Here is a 27,762-nt window from a genome sequence, read left to right as displayed (position 1 = left end):
CAGAAAGCACCCCCACCGGAAAGTAGCATGAGAGCGGGTCGGGCTGACAGCGCAGGCGCAGGAATGACTGATCCTCTCATCCGCCTCAGCACCCTTGGGGCATAAAAAAATTATAATTACTGTCAAAGATCCAGGAATTGTAAAATTACACTATATTGCATAATAAACACAGCTGTGATGTCTCTGCATGTTTGTTCAGCTAGGTCTAGCAGAGGTTAGATAGTGGTAACTTGTTACCAACAATTGCTCTGGAGATATGGAAGGCCATTTAAGTCAATATTAAATAAATAAATATGGCTATGAAATAAATCCTGAAATAAATAAATAAATGAGGCAATAAATATATAAATACATGTAAATATAAATCTATAAATTAGTCAATATATAAATAAAAAATAAACAAATACTTTGTATTTCAGGGGACTTTTGTTTCATAATCCCACATTTATTTATTTAAAGGGACTTTTTTTCATAATGGCACATTTCCATCTGGTATATGCAAATGAATGGCCGTGGTTATATCACAGATTCAGACCAAAGCAACAGCACCAGAACAGCATTGAATCTACATGCAAGCTGTTTTGCGGACAATACCGAAGACATCGTATGTATGTTTATCATTGTAATGGTGGTTATTTTAAAGAGAGATTATGAGAGATTTATTAACGTATTTATGGCCATAGTCTTTTCTTTTCTTGTCATAGTCATTCTGAAGATTTTTTTTTTTTTTAAGCAACACCCCCCTCCTGGGATTAGGGGACCCCCCATAAACTCTAACCCAATTTGAACACTGGGTAAGGTCCCTAATTTTACAGCATGCTTTTGCTGGGACCTGTGCACTTTCTCAGGATGGGTATCTCTGTCCAGTCAGCTCCACACAGCTGCTTGGTTTGATTACATGTTAGTGGTTTCCAGAGTTGATCTGACTCTCTCTCCAGGTGAACCAGTTTCCCTAACTTCTTCCCACAGTGCTGATTAATGGAATACATGTTGTGTATACTCTACTGGTATTTAAGTATCCTGAACTTCATGTCAGCTACCAAAAAGTCATTTTTGTTAATGTAAAGGATTATACAGTGAGGGAAAAAAGTATTTGATCCCCTGCTGATTTTGTAAGTTTGCCCACTGACAAAGAAATGATCAGTCTATAATTTTATTGGTAGGTGTATTTTAACAGTGAGAGACAGAATAACAACAAAAAAATCCAGAAAAACGCATTTCAAAAAAGTTATACATTGATTTGCATGTTAATGAGGGAAATAAGTATTTGATCCCCTATCAATCAGCAAGATTTCTGGCTCCCAGGTGTCTTTTATACAGGTAATGAGCTGAGATTAGGAGCACTCTCTTAAAGGGAGTGCTCCTAATCTCAGCTCGTTACCTGTATAAAAGACACCTGTCCACAGAAGCAATCAATCAATCAGATTCCAAACTCTCCACCATGGCCAAGACCAAAGAGCTGTCCAAGGATGTCAGGGACAAGATTGTAGACCTACACAAGGTTGGAATGGGCTACAAGACCATCGCCAAGCAGCTTGGTGAGAAGGTGACGACAGTAGGTGCGATTATTCGCAAATGGAAGAAACAAAATAACTGTCAGTCTCCCTCGGCACCGTTCCTTCTGTGTTGAAATGCAGATGAGACTGTTATACTGGCCGTTTGCACAGCCTTCCTTCAGATAATACACTTGCCTAAAGTATTATTAGGAACACCTGTTCAATTTCTCATTAATGCAATTATCTAACCAACCAATCACATGGCAGTTGCTTCAATGCATTTATGGGTGTGGTCCTGGTCAAGACAATCTCCTGAACTCCAAACTGAATGTCTGAATGGGAAAGAAAGGTGATTTAAGCAATTTTGAGCGTGGCATGGTTGTTGGTGCCAGACGGGCCGGTCTGAGTATTTCACAATCTGCTCAGTTACTGGGATTTTCATGCACAACCATTTCTAGGGTTTACAAAGAATGGTGTGAAAAGGGAAAAACATCCAGTATGCGGCAGTCCTGTGGGCGAAAATGCCTTGTTGATGCTAGAGGTCAGAGGAGAATGGGCCGACTGATTCAAGCTGATAGAAGAGCAACTTTGACTGAAATAACCACTCGTTACAACCGAGGTATGCAGCAAAGCATTTGTGAAGCCACAACACGTACAACCTTGAGGCGGATGGGCTACAACAGCAGAAGACCCCACCGGGTATCACTCATCTCCACTACAAATAGGAAAAAGAGGCTACAATTTGCACAAGCTCACCAAAATTGGACAGTTGAAGACTGGAAACATGTTGCCTGGTCTGATGAGTCTCGATTTCTGTTGAGACATTCAGATGGTAGAGTCAGAATTTGGCGTAAACAGAATGAGAACATGGATCCATCATGCCTTGTTACCACTGTGCAGGCTGCTGGTGGTGGTGTAATGGTGTGGGGGATGTTTTCTTGGCACACTTTAGGCCCCTTAGTGCCAATTGGGCATCGTTTAAATGCCACAGCCTACCTGAGCATTGTTTCTGACCATGTCCATCCCTTTATGACCACCATGTACCCATCCTCTGATGGCTACTTCCAGCAGGATAATGCACCATGTCACAAAGGTCCAATCATTTCAAATTGGTTTCTTGAACATGACAATGAGTTCACTGTACTAAACTGGCCCCCACAGTCACCAGATCTCAACCCAATAGAGCATCTTTGGGATGTGGTGGAACGGGAGCTTCGTGCCCTGGATGTGCATCCCACAAATCTCCATCAACTGCAAGATGCTATCCTATCAATATGGGCCAACATTTCTAAAGAATGCTTTCAGCACCTTGTTGAATCAATGCCACGTAGAATTAAGGCAGTTCTGAAGGCAAAAGGGGGTCAAACACAGTATTAGTATGGTGTTCCTAATAATCCTTTAGGTGAGTGTATAGATTTATCTATTTGCTTATTTTTTCCTTTCTGTTCATCATTGCTATTTATGTATTTCATTAATTTAAGAGATGACATAGGAGGACTTGTCTGGTGGAGTTTGGCTTTACATTATTGTCTCTATGGTAGACGAGCTGTAATTGTCCCTTATTATCAAGGGGTGTTTTTTTAATTAGCCAGTAGCTTATGTGTTGATTGCTTTAATTACTCTTTACTTCAGTCTCGTTGGTCTGGCTTGATTGATATATTGAGGTTTCCAGATATCCACAATTTCAGGTGAGCTGAGTTGTTTGAATGTATTATTGCATACAGTGTGAAATTCAAGATCTTTAATTCTTTCTGTGTTTCACCTAGTGACTCAATTAATAATTTTCTTGCAATAAATATAGCTATTACTGAGTTCTGCTATATAGCTATATATATGTCTGTATTTAAAGTATGTATGTGTGTATGAATGACTTGTATTTGAGATGAAAGGAGTAAAGATGTACCGTTCAATTATATATTTTTATCAGATTAATATTTCATTTTTCCCTGTTACTTCCTGAAACACCTATATACCACATGGTTTGGGGAATATGATATGTTTTATTTGATAGAACTGTTTTAAAAACAAATGTTTAAATTTTTTTTACCAGGACTTACCTTAAAGAAAATACTGTTTCAATCATGAATCAAGCAATCTCTAATAAATGTAAAAAAATAATTAAATACATGTAAACATTGCATTAAATGAAACATTCTGGGTTGCATTATAACACAAAGGAAAGACACTAAAATGTATTTCTTTGACTTTTAAATATTCATAAATAAAGCACTTACAGTACACTATTAAAACACACACAAATTAAAACACATGGGTGACAAAATACAGAAAGAAACTAATCAATAAGATAGAGCCTATAAAAATGTACATGTCTTTTTAGTATATATATAATCATGTTAATTTGGGATTTTGCTTCTAGCACTTTATGCCATGTATATTTTGGCAGGCTTTCATTTGCTCTGCAACATGTGCAAAGAGCTAGAATAAACAAATACACTGGCCTATATTGTAATTCATCTTTCAAATTTCCACTATGGATGCTATTTTGATAGTGAATTTCCCCTGGAGCTGAATCCAACCCTTACAATAGTCAGCTCCTTTAACTATTTTGTATGCCCAACACCCTTTTTTAAAATTAAATAGTTAAACAAATAATATTTGGTGTGTTTGGTACTTACAGAAAATACAGACCTTTCAAGTAGCTTACACTTATTTTCTTCAGGTCAGTTAATTTAAACCACCACTTTAAACCATCACTTTCCAGGTGTTTCCCCTGAGCTCAAGATTTATAGTAGATATTGAGATTAATTTTGAAATAAAACAGATTTAAAGTTAAAAGAATAATATCAAATGTATATGTGTGAAATACAGAAAGTCACATTAATGAAGTAACAATGTATTTTGCATTGTACAGTTTGAATACATTGTTTGTATTTCAGGCACTTTTCTGTCAACCACTGGAAGTCAGAAAGTGTGCAGTATCTGTCTGCTAATCTGGGATGCCTTTCTGTACTCACCACAGCCACTGGATAAGTTAAGCTTCACAGCAGTAATATTAATTAATTATACAGAATTTCCAATGAGTAAGTATAATTTACATAATAATTTATGTAAGTTAAATTTACGGGCTTAGTGTGCAATTCGACATAACATATTTTTAGGGACAAAACTTTACACTGTACATTTCTAGTGATTTTTGCTCCTTGCTGTGGAATGAAAAGCACTTCACCAGAGCCAGAAAATCTCCATAACCCCCATGTCAGTTACAGTCTCTACATCAGAGGGCTTATGTCCACTGACTGCCCAAAAGAAAATGGTTGCTAGGGAGACACACCCCCCTAAAGGAAGATGCTGTCAGAGACTGATGAGCCTTGTGCTTCGGAAACAGGTTGGTTCGAAGAGCAGATGTAAGTGTGTTTTTATTCCCTTTGAAATGAAGAATGCAAATGAAACCGCTCGATCTCAGCTGCTTTCTATAGTATCTTTTTCTTTTTGTCCCCCTTCCCCCCAACCCACATTTTTTAAGCAGATCTATTCACACTCACATAAAACAGCTCTGTGCCTTTAAATGAGCACATTGCAATACGTAAGAGCCAACTGTTGGGGCTGTATGTTTTTCCCTCCCTTAGTGACAATGAAATTACAGCAACCATACTTGGACAGCCATTGGTGGGAATTGCCTTAGAGATGCCCTATGATTGGACTTGGCCAACAGATGCCATAACCCAATCATAAGCTCTGTATCCAAGAGAATGAAGCATGTAGAGCTATTTAAATCCAGACAGAAAGGAGCAAGATTGCTTAGTTATATGTACATTGTCTTAAAAAAAAAAAAAAAGAAAAAGAAAAAGAAAAAAAGCAGAAAGGTTACTAATCAGACAACCTAACAGAGAAACCTTGTCAAGCTCCATTATTACAAAGTAAGCACCAACCTTCGAATACAGATAAACACAAGTGACCTACAACCTAAAGTCTACTTATCAATATGTTAATGCATTTATGATCTCTCCTTCCAACATAGTTGTTTGTAAATATTAATAAGACTTTAAATGTAGTCCTTACGAATGCTTGTCTCAATACACTTCTAACAGCAAACAGTGGCAGGGAAATTGTGTGGACAGTAGCAAACTAAGGAAGTCTGACTTGTTTTTTCTCGTGCGTCACAGCAGTTAATATCAGTTCATTGCAGACCGTAGTATAGATTGTGTAAAGATGATGCGAGTCTGCAGCCATTTTTTTTTATCTCTTTTGGTTTAAGCCCCGCTGCATCATGACTGCTTCTGTGATAACTACCATGTTACGCCATGTTTAAAAGATGACAGTAGTTCCTTCTTAAAGCAATTTTTTTACTTTAAGGTAATTTTCATTGTTATTTTCTCTTTTTTGTATTAATTTTTATAGCTTTTTATGATTAAAAAAGTGTTTTCTAAGCTTTTCTTTTTCTTTTTTTTTGCTGTAGGACAGAATGTGAACTTTATATTATACTTACAGTATAGCATACAGTGTAATATATACATACATATATATGTGTGTGTGTGTGTGTGTGTGTATGTATATATATATATATATATATATATATATATATAATTTGTTTCTTTGATTGCTACAAGTCACCTCCCACCCCAAATTCATCATGAATACTAATGAAAAAAATTAAGGAAAAAGAAGGGGAAAGAATCATTATTTAAAAATAACAAATCAGAGAAAGGCAGCCAAAGAGAAATCATGGTAAAGATAACGACTTTGGCACATGATCGTGTTTTGTGAGGGCTTCCAACCTGTGTAAAATAGGTCAAGCAGTGTCTGTTATTTTCTGTGGAAAGCGGAAGTGCATCAGATATGTGACGCAGTGGACATGGGAGGCTGGCACAACTGAATTCTAGATTAATGATGTCAGGTGTTTTGCCAACAGAGAAGCAAATACCAGGGTGCTCCTCTTGAGGCTGGGCAGGGGCATGACAATGGGCACCACATTCAACAGCGCCATCAAAGGGATGGACTGCACATTTTCAGAGACTGCCTTAAAGACACAGGACTGTGAGAGAGAGCAAGACAAGGCTGGAGCACGGGCACTGCGGATGCCGTAGCTTGTCTGCCGTTTCTCATAGGTCAGGTTGAGGTACAAATAAATACAGTGTGAATTAACAAATATGGTGCAAAACTGCATTAGCTCATTCTGGGTGCAGACATAATGCAGAAGAATAGGACTCCAGTCAGATACATAAACTTCTAAGCCACCGTCTCTTTAATGCACTCTTCACTATAGACAAGGAGGAACAAGAGAGAGATGGAAAGAGATTACAGCTTTCTGAAATAAAGCCTTTCACACATAGCTTTACATCCCTGAATGGTCTTGTTGCAGATACTGTTACTGACCTATAATTAGTAAAGCAAAATAAGTGTAAAGTATTGCTATACTTAAAGCAAGAGACAGTCCACATAAATGAAACCTTTGTTCCTTCACATAATCTTTTTCTTAATTCCTTGTTTGGAATTAAAGATTACACTTTTCTTAGGGGGGTTAGGACAAATAATACATTTTACGTTATAAAGAGACAGCTTCTTCACATGAAATCAAAAATATAGAAGGTCCAGTCTGCTGTGGTGCATAAATCATAACATGAGTTCCATACCATCAGAAAGGAGTAGTAGTCCTCTCACTTTTACCTGTTTAAGGCCATTTTCTCCTTGATTGTCTTTTTCATGAAATCCCCATCACCAGTGGAATTAGTTCAGGTAACTTGCAAGATATGACTTAAGAACATAAGAAAGCACTTAAGAAAGTTTACAAACGAGAGGAGGCCATTCGACCCATCGTGCTCGTTTGGTGTCCATTAATAACTAAGTGATCCAAGGATCCTATCCAGTCTATTTTTAAATGTTCCCAAAATTTTCAGCTTCAACCACATCGCTGGGGAGTTTGTTCCAGATTGTGAGCACTCTCTGTGTGAAGAAGTGTCTCCTGTTTTCCATCTTGAATGCCTTGAAGCCCAGTTTCCATTTGTGTCCCCGGGTCCATGTGTCCCTGGAAAAACATGTTGCTTTTGAAGTGGACACGTAAGTCTCTCAACAGTGAAAGGAGCTATGTACAACAAAATGCAATATTACAAACCTGTGAAACGGTATGGGTAAGACCTAACCTCATACCACCCAGGAATGCAAGGAAAAGACCTCTTGGGAAGTGGAATGCTTCCCTGACTGTAAAAGGTCAAGCCTCCTCAACAATGAGAATTACAGTAATGAGTCACAGAGTTATTCCGTTGTGTGCATTGATTAATTACCCTAAAACTAAATTCAGTATTAACCACAGCTCTTGCTCAGTGCGGTAGGTAATTTCAGGAAGCAGAGAAAATAACATGTTATTATGGTAATTACTTTTCGGAATGTTGTAGATTTTCTTTTCCTGATAAATTATGAACCAGAGGCATCAATTATGTAATGTGCTGGAGGCCTTCTTTTGTTTACACTGTGGCGGGATGGTACAGCCACGTTTACCAAAAGCATGACAATGAACCCAGGTTTCAGGTTTCACATTGTAATATTTTATTTAAGCATCTGGACATCCCTTCAGTAATTCTGAGGAAATGTTTGAGGACTACAGAGGAAATTAAAAGTAGAATTAATTTGATGTAGTAATTCCTCATAAACACACTTCCACTTGGGGTTAGGGTAAACATGTAAACATGTAAACAGAGTTGTTGAGTATAGAATGAGTTGTGGGTTGAGCCAGACTTCGAAATTGTATTGTGCTTTGAGTTTGGGGTTTTGGAAGATGTTATGCATGATAGGATTGGGGTTGGTAAAGAATTGGGTTTAAGCTTACAGTTTGCATGAAGCAAGGTTAAGGGTTTGAGTTTAGGGAGGTTGACTCCCATAAGAGGGTTTAATAATGTGTGTCTATGGAGTCAGGGTAGAAACAGAGATATGACTGAGGTAAGTGTTAAGACATCTATCCCACAACAGCAGCCAGAACACTAACTGTCTGACATTAAACTCATACCATCTTACTACAAACAGGCAAGTAGTTCAGATGGACGTCTACATTTAGTGGGAAGTAGATGAACCCTAAGCTTGATTGTGTTCAGAATCATAAACTAATTTCTGGTTTTGACAGGAAGAGTAGGCCAAAGGGGTTTATATTCTGTCATTTAAAAGTGTGCATAGCATATAAGATGTGCTTTGGTTGAGTGTCATAATTAATGTTAAAGACGAGGTACAAAGGAATCAATCAAGAAATAACAAAATAACCAAATAATAATAATGATGATGATGATAAAGTTATGTTACTCCAAAATGAAAGCTTTCAGGGTTTTGTACTTAATTTATTTATTGGCCAGGCTACAATAGATGCGTTAGTTGCTTTTTAATCAGGCCAAAACAGACACATCGGTTCTGTTCTTGTGATTTATGCCTAACAAGGAAAATCCATGCAAGACAGAAACCAGGCAACAAGAGACGTCATATCATGAACAATGCATTTTATTTTTAGAAATGGACCTTTTGTGGAGAAGTCATCTGAGCCCTAATTTTGTTCTTGAAATGAATACTGATTGCACAATTAATCCATGAGCAGCCTCTGATTAGATCAAACTAATTTTATTGTAATACTCTCTTTATAGAGCTTGGTGACTAATCCAAGGCTTTCATTTTTGACAAGCTGTACTGTGCATTTAGGACTTAATTATAAGCTAAGGAATCAGCAGTTTTATGCGTTGGCATGAAAGGGGAGAAATGATTTATGAAATCCATAAACTAATGCTGATTTTTAATCTCTTCACTCACTTATAACCGTGAAAGCAATCTATTCTTCTTCCTTTGTAACCAGTGCCCAGTGTCACAAATTAGCAGTTTTTACAAGACACTAAAAGCATATCCTACATATTTGGAGATAAACCTATTCTTGAGAATAGGCATCATGACTATTAAATCTGTTAGTCAAAAAAAAAGGAATGTACTGAAATGTTTGTATAATGCAAATGTCAACTTGATCAGTTCATTTATCAGTCTTAACAATGTGATTTTTTACACCATCAAGTTAACCAACTGTGGGCTGCTATATATGTTTATTTGACGTGTTTTGCTTATGTATTTGTAACTCAACAAATTTGCAAAGCATGAACACTCAAAAGTGCAAAAAAACTACTAAATTTGGTTACACAATTTTAGCTAACATCTGTTTTTGAGTGACTTGTATGATGCAGGGAAGTTCACAAATGCTTTTTATTAGTCAATAATCCATACATGTAGCATAAATGTCATCCCACTCCTCAAGAAACCTACCCTTGACTCCACCTCTTTTCAGAACTACCGCCCGTCTCCCTACTCCCCTTCCTCTCAAAGACCCTCAAGTGTGCTGTCCACCGTCAGCTCTCTGCATTTCTTTCCCATCACTCACTTCTTGATCCTCTGCATTCCAGCTTCCGCACAGCTCACTCCACTGAGACGGCTCTCCTGGCAGTCACTGACTCCCTCAGCTGTGCTCAGACGGCCTCCCTCTCCTCAGTCCTCATCCTCCTCGATTTCTCTGCAGCATTTGACACTGTCGATCACTCCATCCTCCTCTCCTGCCTTGCTGACCTTGGAATCTCTGGGACTGCTCTCACCTGGTTCTCCTACTACCTCAGCAACCGGACCTACCAAGTGACATGGCGAGGCTCCTCATTCACCCCCAACCTCTCCTCACAAGCATACCCCAAGGCTCTGTCCTGGGCCCGCTCCTGTTCTCGCTCTACACTCGCTCCCTGTGCCCCCTCATTCGCATCCCATGGTTTCTCTTACCATTGTTACGCAGATGATGCCCAGATCTTCCTGTCTTTTCCTTCATCCAATACCCTCATCCCCTCTCGCATCTCCTCCTGCTTGTCTGCTATCTCTGCCTGGATGCACTCACACCACCTCAAGCTCAACTTCTCCTCTTTTTTTTCCCCCCCCTCTTCCTCGCCTTCTACTGACCTCTCCATCTCAATCCCCTTGGAATCTACGACACTCCCTCTTCTTCCGCAAAAAATCTGCGCTCTCCTGCACTCAGCACATCACCACGCTGACACACACCTGCAGATTCTTCCTGAGTAATATAAGCCAAATCTGACCCTTCCACACCAACTACTCGACTCAGCTGCTCGTCCAGTCCCTGGTCCTCTCCTGCCTGGACTACTGCAACTCCCTCCTGGCCGGCCTGCCTGCAACTACTACCCGCTGCTCCAGCTCCTCCAGAACTTTGCGGCTCGTCTGGTGTCTCTCTGCCCCGATTCGCACACGCTACTCCACTGCTCCGCTCCCTCCACTGGCTCCCGATACCGACACGCATTCAGTTCAAGACACTGAACCTCACCTACCAATGTCTCAACCACACTGCACCAGTTACCTTCAGTCTCCCCATACATCCCCTCCAGAGCCACTCCTTTTCATCCCTGGCCCCTAAGTGGTGGAATGACCTTCCCACTGACGTCAAAACAGCAGAGTCCCTGACCTTGCGTTACTAGTACTCGTATTGTTATTTTGATGTCCCCTATGCTCCCTTTCCTTTGGCCCTTGACTGTGACCTAACATCTTGTCTGCACTCAGCTTTTACAGTCTGGGATGTAAGACCTCATATATTGTATACACTTGTGTAAATTGGAATTTTTTAAATGTATTATGGTTTGAATTGCACTGTATTATGTAAATTGGAATTTGTATTTTCTATTGCGCTTATATTTTGTAAATCACCCTGGATAAGGCCATCTGATAAGAAATAAATAATAATAAATGGAGCTATATTTCGCTAATGTGAAAACATAACTCCTCTTTTGTCATTCCTGCATTGGCTGCCTGTCCAGTTTGGAACTGATCTGAAGATCTTCATACCATATGGATGTACTTTGTAGCGATATTCCCTGTATCTTCCTACGCTTTACTAGAAGAACTGTTGTCTCCTGTGTAAACCCAAAATAAGACTCAGATCCATGCCCCGTGGGGGCCTTCTGCTGTGCAGCTCCTAACTAACTGTGGAATTCTCTTGCCAGGTCTGTCAGGAACTCTTGAGTCAGCTGATGTTTTGGAATCCCGTTTGAAAACATTGTCGCTTCTTCAGCATTGTCTTTTTTTAGCTGCACAAGAAGTCTTTCTTAGAATTGAAATTGATGGTGTAATATCACATGGACTTTTATGTCAGACATGTAGAACAGACATGTATGTGAAGGCAATACCAAACATGACCATAATGTCTTTGTTTTAATTAACAATTGTCCTTATGAAGTATAGTGGAATTTTGTTTTTTAATTGTGCTGCCATGTTATTTTATTTTATTGATGTAAGGTAGTATTTTCACATGTAGACTTTGGTTCAGGGTTCCTTTGCAGAAAAGGCAACAACATACAAATACACAGGTATTTCTGGGACTGAAAGCAAATGCCATTCTGCACCATGACTGAACAATAGGTTTTACAATGCCATTACCCCTGGAAAGTAAATAGGGACTATAAAGAGTCATTATTTATTATGAATTAATCATATGCAAATACTATCGATGTAAAAATTACATATGCAGTATATATACTTTTTAACTGCAGCACTCAAATTCAACTTAATGCCTGACACAAGAACAGCCACTTCCTGCAGTGTGGTAAAGGTCTGTTTCAGGTTCACACATGTTCTCTTTGTGATGTTAAAAATTGCACATGATGTGCATCTTGTTGTGGTTTTAAGCAATGATCATTAGTGCATGGTTATTTCTGATAATTTAAAGAGGAAGACAAAATGGTATTTCATAACCCCTTTTCCAATGTTTGAAAGTACATATAGGCCTACTGTGTATATACCATGGGTGATAATAACTTACAAATTGGTGGGATATCCGGTGTTAGTCTTGTGTTAAAATATACAGTATTTGTTCCAAATCAGAAAAGTTATGTTCGTGGTGCTCAATAATAAGAATACAAATTGACACACTGGGATTTTTTGGACACAAGGCCATGCTATGATTGGTGGCATTGGTTATTAATGGTTTAATAAATAATAAAAGTTAGTTTTATTATTATTATTATTATTATTATTATTATTATCATCATACTTTACATTAATGGACACCAATTCTTAGTGAATTGATGTATGAATGCCACAGGAGTATCACATGAATACCTACCTTATGCACTTCATGTGAGTTCTGCTGTTCATCACATGTATAGCATGGTTAGGTGTACAGACTAGGCTTGAGGTTAGTGGTCATGTTCATGTGATCAACAGCAGAACTCAGTGGAAGTGCATGAGGCATTCATGTGGAGTAGTGGTTGGGCCTCTGGACTCATAGCTGGTAGGTTGTGGGTTCAAATCCCCTTGAGAAAGGCACTTCACTTAGATTGCTCCAGTGAAATATCCAGCTGTATAAATGGCCCTGGATAAAAGTGTCTGCTAAATAACAAATAATGTAATTGTTCCTGTGGGATTCAGACATGACCTCATTAAGATTTGTAAACTTTTTCCATTACTGTGGTGGTTGTTGTTATAGATGATACTTAATACTGATAATCATATTGATCATGAGTTTTAATAATAATGACATAACCCGTTTTAATGAAATACAATTAAGGGAATCTGCCAGTAACCGTGACGTCATGCGCCAGTGTCGGTCAGGTGCTGAGCAGGGGTTCAGAGAACACAGCTCTGAGTTGAGGAGATCAAAAGTATCATCTTTTATTGATTTATGTATTGATTGATTTCGGCAACAAAATGTTTCACAATGCAGTGGTAATTGAAAATACCCAGATAGTATGTGCTGTTTTGTTACTGTAAAGTGTAAAGTGTCTCCAGTACCTCTGAGCTTTTGCACACTTACTTTTAAGAGTAATACGCCTCACATTGTATATTTTAACATGGGCTGCGCGGTGCGAGCGCTGGAGAAGCTGCGCAGCCGCAGGTGCAGACTGTGCAGACTGCGCACACGACGTAAAGCGCGCGCTGTGGAGCGCTGCGCCGGCGCGTCGTTGCCATGGCGACCGCTGCGCGCAGGACGCTGGGATCAACAGAGGTGAGCGAGACGCGCCGCGATTATTAATTCACACACACACACACATATATATATATATATATATATGAAACCACCTAGGTACAGCTGGAGAAGTGCTAGACCTATACTTTCACACGGCGGGGCTTTAATAAATCTTTTATTTTAATCCGATTTGTAACAGCACTATAAACCTAGCGATATAATTAGCGTATTATTTTCTATTTTCATCACGTCTTTAGAGCGACTTACATACTCATAATTGTGATGCATTATGTGACAATATAAAACTCTTAAATAACTAAAACATAGTTGCACGGCTGCAGTTTACACAATACACCGCAATACAAACAGCCTAGCACACTGAAGCAAATAGTACACAGTAAATAGGGTGCAGCATCACAGTTCAGTACACTTGTCTGTTAATCATTTCATGTGTGATTTTTGCTAAGTTCATGTTAAAAGTGTGGAAAGGGGATTGTGACTTTCACTACCACACAAGCAGTGAAGTCATTGATGGTCGGCTGTATGCTTCCTGCTTTGGCCTTAAGTCGTGTCTGTTTGAATGAATGCACTCTTATTGAAATAAGTAAAAGTACCCGTTTGACAATAATATGGTAACCTGGAATGCAAAATATTAACATTCCACTTTTAATGAAGAAAAGCTGAAATGCTGTACATGATATATCATAACACAGTTCAAGAAAAGCATTGAGATTTTGTTAAGAGATTCAGATCTATTACTTGCATAATCTCTCTTAAATTTGTATTAGAGCAGGGCAAACTAAGCTTTTTAACCTAAGGTCACTCGTTTATTTAAATTGAATCAAGTAGAATAAGATGTCTGTCCCAAAGGTTATACTACAATAGCTTTAGAATAATGGAGTATTTTCACCTCTTTTATCACCTACCGTTTTTTAACCTTCAAAACAACCTCTTAAGTCTAACTTTATACGTAAACTTTTTAAATGTATGTTTACGACATAGGCCCATAACTGAGATTGTATCAGCATAGAGGTCCAGTACAATTATAGTGACATTGCTTAATTTGGTCATATATATATGGAGTTCAAGCTGGATAGTCAAAACCAATAAACCATCTTCACGTAGCCTTCCTGACAAATTAGGTCATTTCATTTATATTAAATGAGCTTCATCAATATTTAAATACTACTTATAATCAAATATCTGCACTAAACCTGTATATGAAATGCTTAATGACTTTTTAAATCCTTACTTGAAATTAAGATTTGTTGTGACAGATTTGCATACTTGCAGGGGCCTTTGTCTATTGCCTTATATTTGTTTGCAGGGAAACGTGATGTAAAGTCACAAAACAATAAAACAGTTTTAAAATTATCTTTTGTAAAGTGTAATAAGGCAGTAGGTTAATCTAAATCTTAAAAAGTAAATATTGTTATATTATGCACCTACCTAACCTAGCCAACATACTTTTGAAGGGAATAGCTTTACATTGTGTGTACAGTTTCAAATGGAGTTGGTCAGCTTCTGTACTGCACCTCTTTCTGACTAAAAATGTCAACATTATATATCCCCTGTTTTACAAAAGTGTGACTCAATAGGGCAATGGATACAATTTGAATTCTTTAATTTAACAATACTTGAAGCAGCAATTTAAAATGTATGTTTTTTGTTTTTTGTTTTTTAATTCAGTTTAGACCACGGATCTGAAAGTTTTTTCCTTTCCAGAATAACACCCCAAATCTCTTGAGACAGAGCAGGCATAATTTAAATTATTTAATTAACACATGAGGATATACAGGCTACCCTCATGGTGCGTATCAGTCTTGACAGCTGAAGGTAGTACAGCGCCTTAATGCGCAGTGTCTCATCATGACATGCCATTATTACTTTGCTTCCATTACATCATCTCTGCACTGAGAGGAAGAGAAATACATATCTTTGAAACAGCAGTCAGGCATTTTCTTGTATTAAATTTCAGCCTTACAGTACATTATTCTGGAGTGGATCTGAATGGGGTCCATAAGATACTTTTTATTTAATTTCCTTTCTATTTTATTTTTAAAATAAGTGTGTCTTACTAGGGCTTTACTAAGTCCTGACACAACAGTGGCGAATCATTTTTGTATGTGGACTAATGTCAAAGGTTACTTGTTTCTGCACAGGTTTTATAGTGGAACACATTTGAAGATACATGGCAAAACAGAAAAATCTATTTGACAAAACAGGGAAAAGCTCTATATGCTGATATCTATGGTACCATGATGGTACCATAGATATCAGCATATTGAGCGTTTCCCTGTTTTGTCAAATAGGTTTTTGTTTTGCCAAGGATTTGACATTTACTTTAAACATTAAATGGACTTGTATGTACAAACATAACAGTAATTTAAAAAAAATGTATTACAGAGAGAGTGAGCAATTAGACCTTTAAGTGTACAACTTATTTTTTTTGTAGGTATAATGTACTGTATGTTGGTATATTGTTTTTATATACTATATGGAAGCATTGCGTTTGAATGCAAAACACAAAATACTTTGTTCTGATGACATTCTCTGATGTTGTCATAGGCAACTTTTGTAATTCTTAATACTTCTGTACCCATAACTTACAGTGAAGTAAGAAGATTCCCAAAGCTCACAATGTCATTGGAAAAAAAGGCTGACAAAAATGAGCCCTTTTACCTGAGCCCATCACCCAGGAAGAAAACAAGTGCAGAGATCATAAACGAGGCCCGCAGGTCTCTACGAACGATCAAGACTCAAAGGCCATTCACACCCCGCAATGACCAGCGGCAGCTGTTTGGACCAAGCTCATCTCGATCAATCGAGCAACGCCCTCCTTCGGCTTTCAGGTAAAAGATAGCAAAAGGGTCAAATATTAACTTGCTGTTATGAGCAAATATAGCAAAGGATACCTTGGTTGCTCTACATACCTTTAAATAGCTGTCATCTTGAAAGAAATGTGTTACTACAAATTTGTACACTTGTAACACTTCCTTTTAAATTTTAGCTGATATAACCCATTGAACCCAATGAATAAAGCTGTCATCTTCTTTTATTTAGTCTTCATGCCCGCAATTTTGAAGCACCTGATTCAAGGCCTGGATCAGGAAAACGACTTTCTCCCCTGGAACACGTAAGTGTAAAATTCCCGCACCCTCTTTTTTTTTTTTATTTTTTTTTTTAACATAGACCACAATTTAAAACACTGAAATCTCGACAGTCTGAAAACCATTTTAGCAGTGGAGTGGGGTGTTCTTGGTTTTTGGTCTTTATTACACAGTACATTAAAGAGAATATTTTATTTCCCAGAGGGAACCAGTTGGTCTTATAAATACTTTGAGGAATGGCAGGTTAATCTACACACTTTAGTTTATAGTTTTCCCAGTTGTACATAAGTGTGCTTTGACCGTGTTCAGGTATAGATATATTATGCTTTGTCTCAGCTGTGTCACTACTGTTTAAAAGTATAAACCTATGTTTTACAAACTTTAATTCCATTAATTGTTCCAAGTTGTTCTAGTTAAAAATCCAGAAAATAGTTTTGCCTTTGCAACATGAATGCACCAGTCATTATAATATGCAAAGTAGAATTACAGGAATCTGATATATCTGATGTTATATTTAATCATTCATCATTCAAAACATTATGTAATTGAGACATTTGGTAAGAAAATGCATACTTTTTCGACACTTTGTCATATAAAGTTGAATACTTGGCCAGTAAAAATACTGACTCCAAAAATGTACATACCATTCAAAGGAATATGTATATATTTTTAAATTGCATTACATTACTCTGTTTTTATTGTTTGTAAGTCAGGGATATTCATCAAATGACAGTTATCCTTTATTTTGTTGAGATATTTTACAAGGTTATACATTTTAGTTTTGACAGTGTCTTTAAATCAAATTTTTCACGCCGTCTGTTTTTGAACTAAGGTCAGCACTCTTAGGAATTCTGAAATGTGCTTTTGGTTACATTTTTAAAAAAAGACTTCCCAACTTAATACTCAGCAAGACCTCATTAAAACGTTGTCAAATTTGTCTCCGACACCCAAAATACTTTTTTTTAATCATAGATATTGCATAACTATGTACATTAATATAGTTTATACTTTAAATTTAAGGTGTTTAAAATCATTTTATCATATTTTTAATTGTATAATATTCACAATGACTTGTGAATGTTTATTTGAAACTTTTTAAGTGTTTTGATTCATTTTATAATAGTTTGTGTTATTAATAGAGACCTCAGAATCTTTTAACGTCTATTAAAAATAATGAATACAGGCTGCATTAACTACCAACATAATAATAATGTACTGGCATTTCTTTATTTTTAATGGCAAATTTCTGTTCCATATACGCACTGAGCTTGAACTTTAGTTACACACACTTACAAACACACGCATCCTCAGAGATGAGCGCTGTGGGGTTGATTACGTCAACTGAAGGACAGACATGGATCTTCTTGCACCATCCGATGCAGCTGGCAGCTGCCCAGGTCTAAACATTATTCTGGTGCCGCAAGTCTAGGATCTCTCAGTCAGTTCTACTTCTGCAACATATTCTTATGGTATGAAGGCAATTTTGAGCCCTCACTGGAGACTTCCAGTTGCAGTGTGTGAATACTGCAGTCTGAAATCAAACCTGTGACCACACCCTGCATCCTGGCAATGGGCTTGTTTTTTGGTATACTGTTTGTTCTCTGTTTTTAAATGTTGTTTGTGAGCAAATTAATATTATAAAATTGTGTATTTTTTTACAGGAACTATATTGAACAAAAATATAAACGCAACATGAAATTAAAGATCCCAGAAATGTTCCATTCGAACAAAAAGCTTATTTTTCTCAGATGTTTTGCACACATTTGTTTACATCCCTGTTAGTGAGCATTTCTCCTTTGCCATAGATCCACCTGAAAGGTGTGGCAAATCAAGAAGCTGATTAAACAGTTGAACAGCATGGTTGTTACACAGGTACACCTTGTGCTGGGGACAATAAAAGGCAGTTCTGGGCTTGTAAATGTGCAGTTTTGTCACACAACACAATGCCATAGATGTCTCAATTTATTTTCAGTGAGCATGCAATAGGCATGCTGCCTGCAGGAATGTAATATATATGAACTGTTACATATATATATATATATATATATATATATATAATATCTTTGAAGTTTGTTGCATGTTGCGTTTATATTTTTGTTCAGTGTAGTATATGTGTGGGACACAGAGGATCTTGTGAGTGTGGAATTATATTTGGTATTCTGGTTCTCAGCGCTGCAATAGCTATAGCACTAGGTAACTATGAAACATAGTGTTATGTTGCACTGATATTTTTATGGATGCTTTTATTTAAACAGAAACCCAAACTGCCAGATAAGGAGGCTGACACCTCACCCCCTCTCCCCAAACCTCCTCCAGACTCTCTAGAGCTCAAAAAAGTGAGCACCGCTCGGGCTCGCCTGTTCAGAGCCGGCTCCCTGGGGGGGCTCCCACAAGCAATGCTGCCAGAGCAATGTGAGTCTGTGTGTTACTGAACAAGCTGTTATGTTTTAATACGCTAGCTCTATGGCGTGGACAAAACTGGTTAGGTGCATTGGCATTGTGGCAGAATGTAGTGGCAAGAGAGCACTGATCTTCACTTTAAAGGTGTAAAGCAGGGATGCACAACATATAGCCCTCGGGCCAAACCCGGCCCACGACAAGTCTCCATCTGGCCAGCAAATGAGTCAAGTTTTTTTAGTCAGTAAAGTGTGCAGTGGAGAACTAATAGTGTGCAAACTATGTTAGCTTTGATTCAAACCAGTGGAAAAAAATGATATACTTTTCAGCACGATTAAGCACAAGTACCCTATTGCTTGTGGCTTTGTTTCTAAAGAAAAGTGTGTTATTCCCTGAGTGGGATAAATCAAGCCCTCTCTATTTTTCCAAACTGAATTGTCCTGCTGGCAGTTTTGAAGAGGCTGAATTCTGAAGCCTCTCTTGCCAAACCTGGCTCTTCAGTGGCGGTTGAGGAAACACTTTCACACACCATGTGTGGAGGCAGCAACACCCTACTGATCAAGGCCTCGAAAGCTGAAGAGAATGACATAGGAGTCTGTTCAAGAGCAAAGTGTGATGAAACTGTGCCGTCCAGACCTGGGAGTGGAAGGTATGTCTCTCATGTTTATGTTATACAGCAGTATAATAACCGAATATTAATTACTGCATTAGGGTTACCATGGAAGCCACTATGTGGGTAAACAATTTTTCTTTATTACAGCTTCCCCTCAAATCAAATTGCACCTTCTGCTTTAATGCACCTTGCTGTTGGCAATGCATTGAGAAACTTCTTTTTTTGTTTTATTCTCCTATGGCTCTTCATTCTTGCAATGTATAATCACATTTGCAGGAAACATATCCATTAGTTTTTAATTGTATTTATTTATTTTGACATACCTTATACATATACATTTTTGACACCAACCGATGTTTAGAGGTTGTGATTTGTATGGTAAAACAATAGTGACTAGTAACAGATGTATACCTCATACTGTTTAGGTCAGTTGAAACTAATTGGAGGTAGTCAACAGAAAACAGTTTAACATGTATCATAGGTACTTCACAATAGGTGTTCGACAGTGAGTGAGGTACACATGCAGTTTCATATTTGTTTTATTGTTGCCCTATCTAAATAATTCTTTGACTTTTATGACTAACAGAACTAAATTTATTGTATACGGGAGGTGTAGCAGTATCTGGTGGCTTGGCTGTGTGTAAGGCCTGAATCATACTCATATGGTGAAAGCTGATTAAAAAATTATCACATGCAGGACCCTTATGGGAAATATGGATTACTTCAACTGTATTTGGGGATGCTAATTTTTAAATGCACAGAAGTCAAATACAGAAAAATTATGGGACAACCTCTGTTCTATATTTTGAGCTGTTCAAGTTTCTGCTATCCACAGCACCTGGGCTCGCTCAGGGGGGGGCTTCTTTTAGATTGCAGTGCTACTTGCCAACCATTTGTTTTGACTGCTTTTTTTAGTCAGCCTGAAGACAGAGATGAGATAATGTCTGTGAAATTCTAGTTGAAGTATTGCAGTGTTGTAGAACTGTAATCCAATCAATGATAAAATGCCCAAATAAAACATCACAATTACAGCATGCAGCCAGTATTGATATATTTGAGACACAAATGGCTCATGGCTGCTGTACTGCATTGATCTAATTGTTTCTCTAGATTTGAAACAGCACAGTTTTCAAAGTCAGTCTTCCATCTATTACTTTATTAAATATGCTGAAGATACAAAATATAATGTAATCGTAACTCAGACATGCACTGGACAGGGAAGTTCCAGATACTAGTAGTAAAATTGTACAAGTGACAGACTTGCTTAATGCACCACAATTTCAAGCCCTAAGGGAGCTAGATCCAATTCCAGCTTTGATGGAAATTACTGAAAGTCATTCTGATTTGATTAATGGGCTTTGCATTATTAATTGCATCGGAAAGATGGTGTAACAGGTGTGAGGTTGTTTTTTTTTTTTTGGTGGTTGTTGTTATTTTAGTGGGGCATTTGATTTCCATTGTTTTTAAAATATGTTTAAGTTTAATATAACTTACATGATAGGAAATTTTGTTTCCTAATGTGCCATGTCTGTGATCCTGTAGCAATCATTCCTTTTTGTCACTGATGTGCCAGCCAAGCTTACATAACATGTATAACTTCATATATTGTGTGTTCTATTGGAGTTGGTGAAAGCTAGCAGACTAGAAAATTCCTTGAACTGGAGCATTCATGACACAATTAATGGCATATATGTGAGTAAATACTTTATAACTTGCTCTGCAAATAATTTATGGGAGTGAGGCTACCAGTGAGACGAACGCAGGAACTGTTCCTATAATACCATGAGTAGTGAAGATGGCATAGGCTACAGCCTGGAGATGAAGGAATCCATACTGAACATTGACTCACTAAAAACCCACTACTAGAAAGCCTTGATTTGGGTGTTTGCACAGCAAAAATGTGGACCTAATAGTGTTAAGCAAATTGTACATGATTTCTGTGAGATTGTCTGTAGCAAAATTATACACTTTTTTTTAATGAATTCATTTTGTACTTGCAAAATTAGTGAGAGCGATTTGAAATTAAATAAATAGTTAGGAGGATATTTCACAGTCCATAGCTGTGGCAATAGGCAGCAGTTTAGGATTGTGGGATCACACAGAGACAGTAAAGGCTTAATATGTCCAAAGACATTGGAGTCACACTCACACGTCTTACTCCGCTTCAGTCTGTGGCATAGTGTTTCCTGGTGCAGGGAGTATATGTGTGATTTCAACAATATCGGGAGCAATAATATGATCTCATCTCTTTTGCAGGCCCAGGGGCTTGGGATTCACTTAGGGCTGCCACCTGTTCAGGTTTTCTCTGGATCACCCAGTTTTTCATGAAACTGTCTGAGGATTTGTTTGCACCCTCCAGGGGGGCTCAGTCAGAATACTGCCTTTAAATAAAACAAACTACACTATTCCTGATATATGATCAGGGGTCACTACTGATGTTTCACAGCTACATTGTTACTTCAATTTGGAGCTGTGCATTTGTGTGAAATAAATACCCCAGGCTCCGTGCAACACTACAAATGAAATCAAAACAAAACTAAATATTCTGCTATATTGTATTTACCAAAAGTGTTTTACAGGCCTGTCTTTGTGCTACAAGGTATTTTTACTTGTCTTGGTTACTGAGCTCTAGGTTCTAGAATGTAATTGATTATTGAGTTAAAGAAAGGTAAAAAAATATATATCAGACTTAAAATCTTAAAATGTACTATCTTTACAATGGGCTGATTTGTCACAGGCCAAGAATGTTGAACCTAAAGTGGGCTAGAGCTTCCTTGGCTCCCTGCACCACATAAACCCCTCTGGCATACCTATTCACTGTTATCAGTCAGAGCTACATAAGCCCCCCATACAATGCTCGAACTCAACTCCACAATGCACGTTTTCATGTATATTGATGCAATCTCTCCTGTGTTGACAAAAGGATCGTGGCAGTCAGCGAAGTGAAAGAAACACTTCCGTTTCCAAATTGCACATTATATGTAAGAAACACCTAGGCTACTTATGCTGACTTAGGCCTGCTCCAGTAAGATCTCTGTGTACCGTTTTCTCTGTCAGGAGGTCTCACTCACCCATTGAGAGTCTCTCTTTGAAGGGCAGTTTGTTTTGTTTTCCTGTCCTGGGTGTACACGGGTTACTACAAATTCAATAGACATGTACAGCTGTGACCAGGGAGACATGTCTAAACCTTAAAACCCCAAGTCTCAACAGTGTGATCTGTGACACAGTGAGACAAATAGAAATCTACATGTTAAATGTCACCAAGACCTTTGGAAAATCAAGCTCCTTTTCTTTGACAGTTGAGGGAGAGATCCAAGGGAAGTCACATGGGTTAATTTATGCACCAGCCACTATACTGACAGGGAGTTGTGTGTTTCAACCATTACTAACAGACTAAAAACCTGTGATGGAATTTGAATGATTGTTTTAATAACATTTAATAACATACTTGTACTTTTCCTTTGAAAACCTGTAGACATAACCTAAATCTAATAAAACATATATTAATAACATCTTATTTGCCTAGTGCAAAAGTAAATATATTGTAAAATGTAGAAAGTTAGTTTCAAATATGAAGAACGTACCTGAGAAGATTAACAGCACTGTGGAGGAAGCTGAACTAGTATAAGCCAAATAGAGAGAAGCTATTAATGACTTTAAATTAAGCTGACATAAGGCATATACAGCACATGTGCTTTTCCAGCTGTTTGAAGAATCCTTGTGTTGCTGCCCTACTGACTCTAATCTGTACAAAAATAGGAAATGGGGTTTTATCATTTACTGATTATAATAGTGACATCTAGTGGAACAAAAGTGTATTTAGTTCAGTTTGCCAAATAGCTGTTATATTAACCAGCTATTATTGTAGACATTTTAAATGAACTTTGGTGACAATCACATTATCACATTGGCATTATTGTTCTTCAGTATTACAGATATAAGTGCAGATATTCAGAATGACCCTAAATATGTTTGCTGCAGTGCAGAATTAACTTGATGAACAGATCATTTTCCAAATCTAGCTTTATCTAAAAATCAACAACTTTTCTGTCAGAAAACGGGTTGCCAGTGTTTTATGCTGAAAGCTTTGCACATTGTTCTGAAAGTGTAATATGATATTAGTAAAATAAGCCCATTTTCCTATGCTAGAATGTTATCCTCTTAATAAACCTTACTTTAATAATATTATGGCCCATACATTTGGATTTCATAAAAGGACTTTTTGCTACATTTTCCTTTCTTTTTTGTTTTTTTCTTTTTTTTTTTACTAGAAAGATGCCTTTGTTTTCACCTCACAAACTTTCAGGTTACCCCAAATGAGAAGATTATGTAATTTCCCAAGAATGTTAATTGAAAACCAGCTATCGTTGTGTACAACATATTCAATAGATCTCCTTCTGCCAGTTTTTCTGTCACTGATGGTTTTTTTTGTTTCAGTGATTCAACTGGAAGTTCAAGTTGTGCGTCTTCACAGTCTGGTAGTGCTGACAGCACGGGAGTCAGGAGAAGAATAGGTATGGTTTATCAAAACAAAGTGGACTTCCTTTTGCTGGTCACCCTTGCTGTTTAGGAAGCTTAATAAACAGTTTGGCCTCTCCTACTGTCCCCCAGTGCAAATCTGAACACTTTATGAACATTTTCAAAAAACACCTACAGTAAGAACACTTTGATTTAATAGTATCTAAGTTGACACTGAGATAAAGTGTCAGTCTATTGTAAATGTTTGTCAAAACTTCTTATTAAATTAAAAAACAAAACTGTTTTTATCCATTTCAAGTTCCCATGTATTTTACACCAACTTGCTTGTAAAATTAAAGAGGCCCAACATTTGTTCTCACCTTTTTGTAGTCTCATTGTCCTGATCATTACAGTTCTGTTAGATCTTTAATTGGATTAGCATGGTTTAATATACATATTGGAAAACTGGACATAATATTCAAAATTATTAAAGGCAGCATAGTTTTTTAGATGTCACTGTTAATACATACAGTATGTAGTTGTAGTCTAAAGTGTCTGCTTTCTTCATTTGAAACTGTTATTTAGTGATTGAAATAGATTAATACATATTTTTTATTAAATGCTACTTATTTATCAGTGCTATATTTTCAAGGGGTGCATAAGCATTTGACTGCCACTCCACACCTGCTGTAATGACATACAGTGAGCTATTAGGTTGAGTGATGCTCCTCTGGTTATGATTCAGAGCATTTTGATAAGGTAAAGCATCTTGAGAAATGTATTTTTTGCAAGGCTATATTCTTAAACCACTAAGCTGTTGCTAGGGGTGTCATACTTACCTGCTAAAAGTAGCAGCCAATCAATTACAGTATACACCACAAACCTTTTCCTGCAACCCTGAGACAGATATGCAAAATGTTTGGTTTTATGTCTTGCTGAAGCACCCAATGAGGCACAGGTCTGAGTGGTGACCTTTTTATTTTGATATCATACTTCCTGTGAAGCATTTTATTTTAAGAAATTGAACTTTTGAACTGTAACTGTTACTGCAGTAAGTTAAATGTTGAATACTTGTTCTAAGTGGTAATATATTATGCAATATTTAAGTTTTTTTTGTTGTTGCTTTGTTGCACTGTATGTGTAATGATTGTCAGATATCGTAAAGTATATTTTTGCTAGAACAGAAACAATGGACAAGTCAAGACTTTTAGAACTCTTAGGACTTCCCAGAAGCAGTAATCAGGGAGATTTTGAAGGCCTACCATTTCCAAGCTCAGTCATAATCATTCTTAGATCCTGGCTTTTTCCTGTAATTTCACTTAGAATCATTCTTCTGCTTCTGTGTTACATTGATACTATTCTTATTCTTTATATTTAGTTAGTCAAGCATTTCTCAGTTCTCAATAGTGAATCCTGAGAGTGGAAATGGTATTGTCAACAGTAATTCTTATTTTTTGTTATCTTTTCTTTGACTATAATCAAGGATCTGATAACAGTGCAAGAATGGCTGAAGATGAATGTGAACAAACCATTTACTGGAATTCCAAGATCATACCTGTTCTCCAGGAGCTTGAGTCTACAAATTATGGTATGCTATTGCAGATTGAGCAAGAAAAACCTTTTAGATCTAAAAACAAAGCCCTAGAATCCATGCTGGTATCTCATGAGGCTTATCTGTATTTTTTAGAATTACTTATTTTCCTTGTTTATTTATTTTATCTGTAGCTTGCAGCACCCCAGTATTTCTTCTTGCATGTTAAAGGGATTGTTATTTCTATTTTGCTGTTTTGTGTCCTGATGGCTGTTTCCTGATCATTTCCAAAAAAAGAAAAGGACCTTTGGAATGAGGAAAGATTTAGTGGATGCTGTGGAAAGATGGCATATGGGAGGATGTAATATAGCTCCACTTTGTGATTTTTTGTTGTTCACTCTTAAAATATAATTGTTTTGTGTTTGTTTTTGACAAAGTCCAAGCTTTAACACAATGAAAGATTTTTCAAAGGGAAACGGTCTGGTTTAGGAGAATATTGAAGTTGTAAAAATCATTACAAAAAAATGTAATTTTTGAGACAAACAAGGCTTATCACTATAGTTGCTGAATTAACTTGTTTCAAAGAAGATTTAAAATGTAGGTCACCAATGAGAATGCTGAGAAATAAAATAGGTTAATGCCAGAATGCAGAATTGCATGGCTGTACATTTTTAAGTCCCTTTAAATTTGATTAGAAATTAATTTTAGAAAGATAACTATTGCCATATGTATTCATATTTTTTATATTGTTCATGAGCTCTTGCATGAAACACTACAACATTTTTTTTTGAAAGTTCCTTTCTCTGGTTCGATACTTACATTGTGACTATAAAGGCACATTTCTGTATACCTAACTGTTTCCATACTAGGATTTGGCATAGAAACTCATTGTAAAATGTCCTCTATATCAGTCATTTTCACTGAATATTCCTTCCTAACTGCACAAGGTTATGTGTAAAAACACACAATTTCCTGCCCAAAATCACAACTTAGACCCACCCACCATTCACAAATTACAATTGTGATGCCAATGTTTTATTTGACAGAGGCTTCATGCTACTACCTAATGGAAACCATGTTCTGTGTTTTTCATTTCAAATTGGCAGATGGTTTCGAGTTTTGATTTGCTCTAGGCCTATTATATTATCATAATGTATTCAGACTCGATTAAAAAAAGGAGACTAGAGAAATACATAACGATGGGTGAGATGTCTCAATTATATAAATAACTAGTGTAGGTAATTTGAGGTGTAGTTATTCATTATACATCCTTTGTTTTATTACTATGTATATGTTTGCAATACTGGTGTCCAGACTTCACGATTGGCTTGTGTTTTGTCAGTGCAAAGTTTGAACTTCTTCCTTGTCTAGGTAATGGTGTGGAGCAGCTCTGTGACGCCTGTGACAGACTGCACCGCGCACTAGAGGAGGGCAACATGATGGGCAGGAAGTGCAGGAGAAGAGCCACTCTGTTGAAAACTCTGTTTAAATTGATTGATATGGGCTCAGACCAACTTAACCTACAGCTGGCCAAACTGATCCTGGCAGTAAGTCTCGTTTCTCCAGAACAAGATGGCAGGTTCTTGGCAACTTGCACATCATTAGCAGTGACTTTTCCATCACAAATTGGTATACGAGAGGTATCAAAATTGATTTGTGTAACACTATTCCAAGAGCTTGCCTCTACAGAAATAAATAAACCATATCGAATATCTCCTGCAAAAACATGACGCAGAAAGTATTGTATTAGCAAAGTGTGTCAAAATACAAATGTTTTAAATGCTCGAGGTGTACGTATTATGTCACTACTGATACCTAGCTCAGATTTTTCTATTAGTTTGCTTAATTTTAGTTACTCTTGTTTTTTTTCGTTTTCTTAATGTAACATTTTAGTTTTACTTGTCGGCACCTTTTCAAGACTTGTATTTTTATTTTGGATGGATGCCACTTCTTTAATTTCATATGGAAGTGTTGTTCCAGGACAGAGCTCTCTATCATCCTTGGCACTCATTGACATAATACATCCTAATGGTAGAAACAGAATTTACTGGATTGCTTTTATCTATTGTTTTTTCAGCTCAGTGTCACTGGAAATAATCTCCTGAATGTTTGCAAACTTATATTTAAAATTGGTAGGAGTGAGAATAATGACATCCTTTTCCAAAACAGTTCTATTATAGGTAAGAGGTTGTTTTTTATTCTTCTTTATATTTTAATTATGTATATCAGTATGT

General features: G+C 37.1%; 1 protein-coding gene across 1 annotated transcript in view; it reads left to right on the top strand.

The window, feature by feature from the left end:
* The first annotated feature begins 13,268 nt into the window (after positions 1-13,268).
* Positions 13,269-27,762, top strand: part of armc2 (armadillo repeat containing 2) — a 32,038-nt gene continuing 17,544 nt past the window's right edge. The window contains exons 1-9 of the mRNA XM_066701352.1: positions 13,269-13,458; positions 16,032-16,271; positions 16,483-16,555; positions 18,785-18,941; positions 19,377-19,575; positions 23,977-24,053; positions 25,481-25,585; positions 26,900-27,075; positions 27,606-27,708. Coding sequence (XP_066557449.1) covers positions 13,304-13,458; positions 16,032-16,271; positions 16,483-16,555; positions 18,785-18,941; positions 19,377-19,575; positions 23,977-24,053; positions 25,481-25,585; positions 26,900-27,075; positions 27,606-27,708 — 1,285 coding nt within the window. The 5' untranslated portion in view covers positions 13,269-13,303. The remainder of the gene's footprint in view (positions 13,459-16,031; positions 16,272-16,482; positions 16,556-18,784; positions 18,942-19,376; positions 19,576-23,976; positions 24,054-25,480; positions 25,586-26,899; positions 27,076-27,605; positions 27,709-27,762) is intronic.

The sequence above is a fragment of the Amia ocellicauda genome, chromosome 1 (assembly GCF_036373705.1).
Source record: "Amia ocellicauda isolate fAmiCal2 chromosome 1, fAmiCal2.hap1, whole genome shotgun sequence".
Lineage (NCBI taxonomy): Eukaryota > Metazoa > Chordata > Actinopteri > Amiiformes > Amiidae > Amia > Amia ocellicauda.
This window is presented reverse-complemented; position numbering and strand designations above follow the sequence as displayed.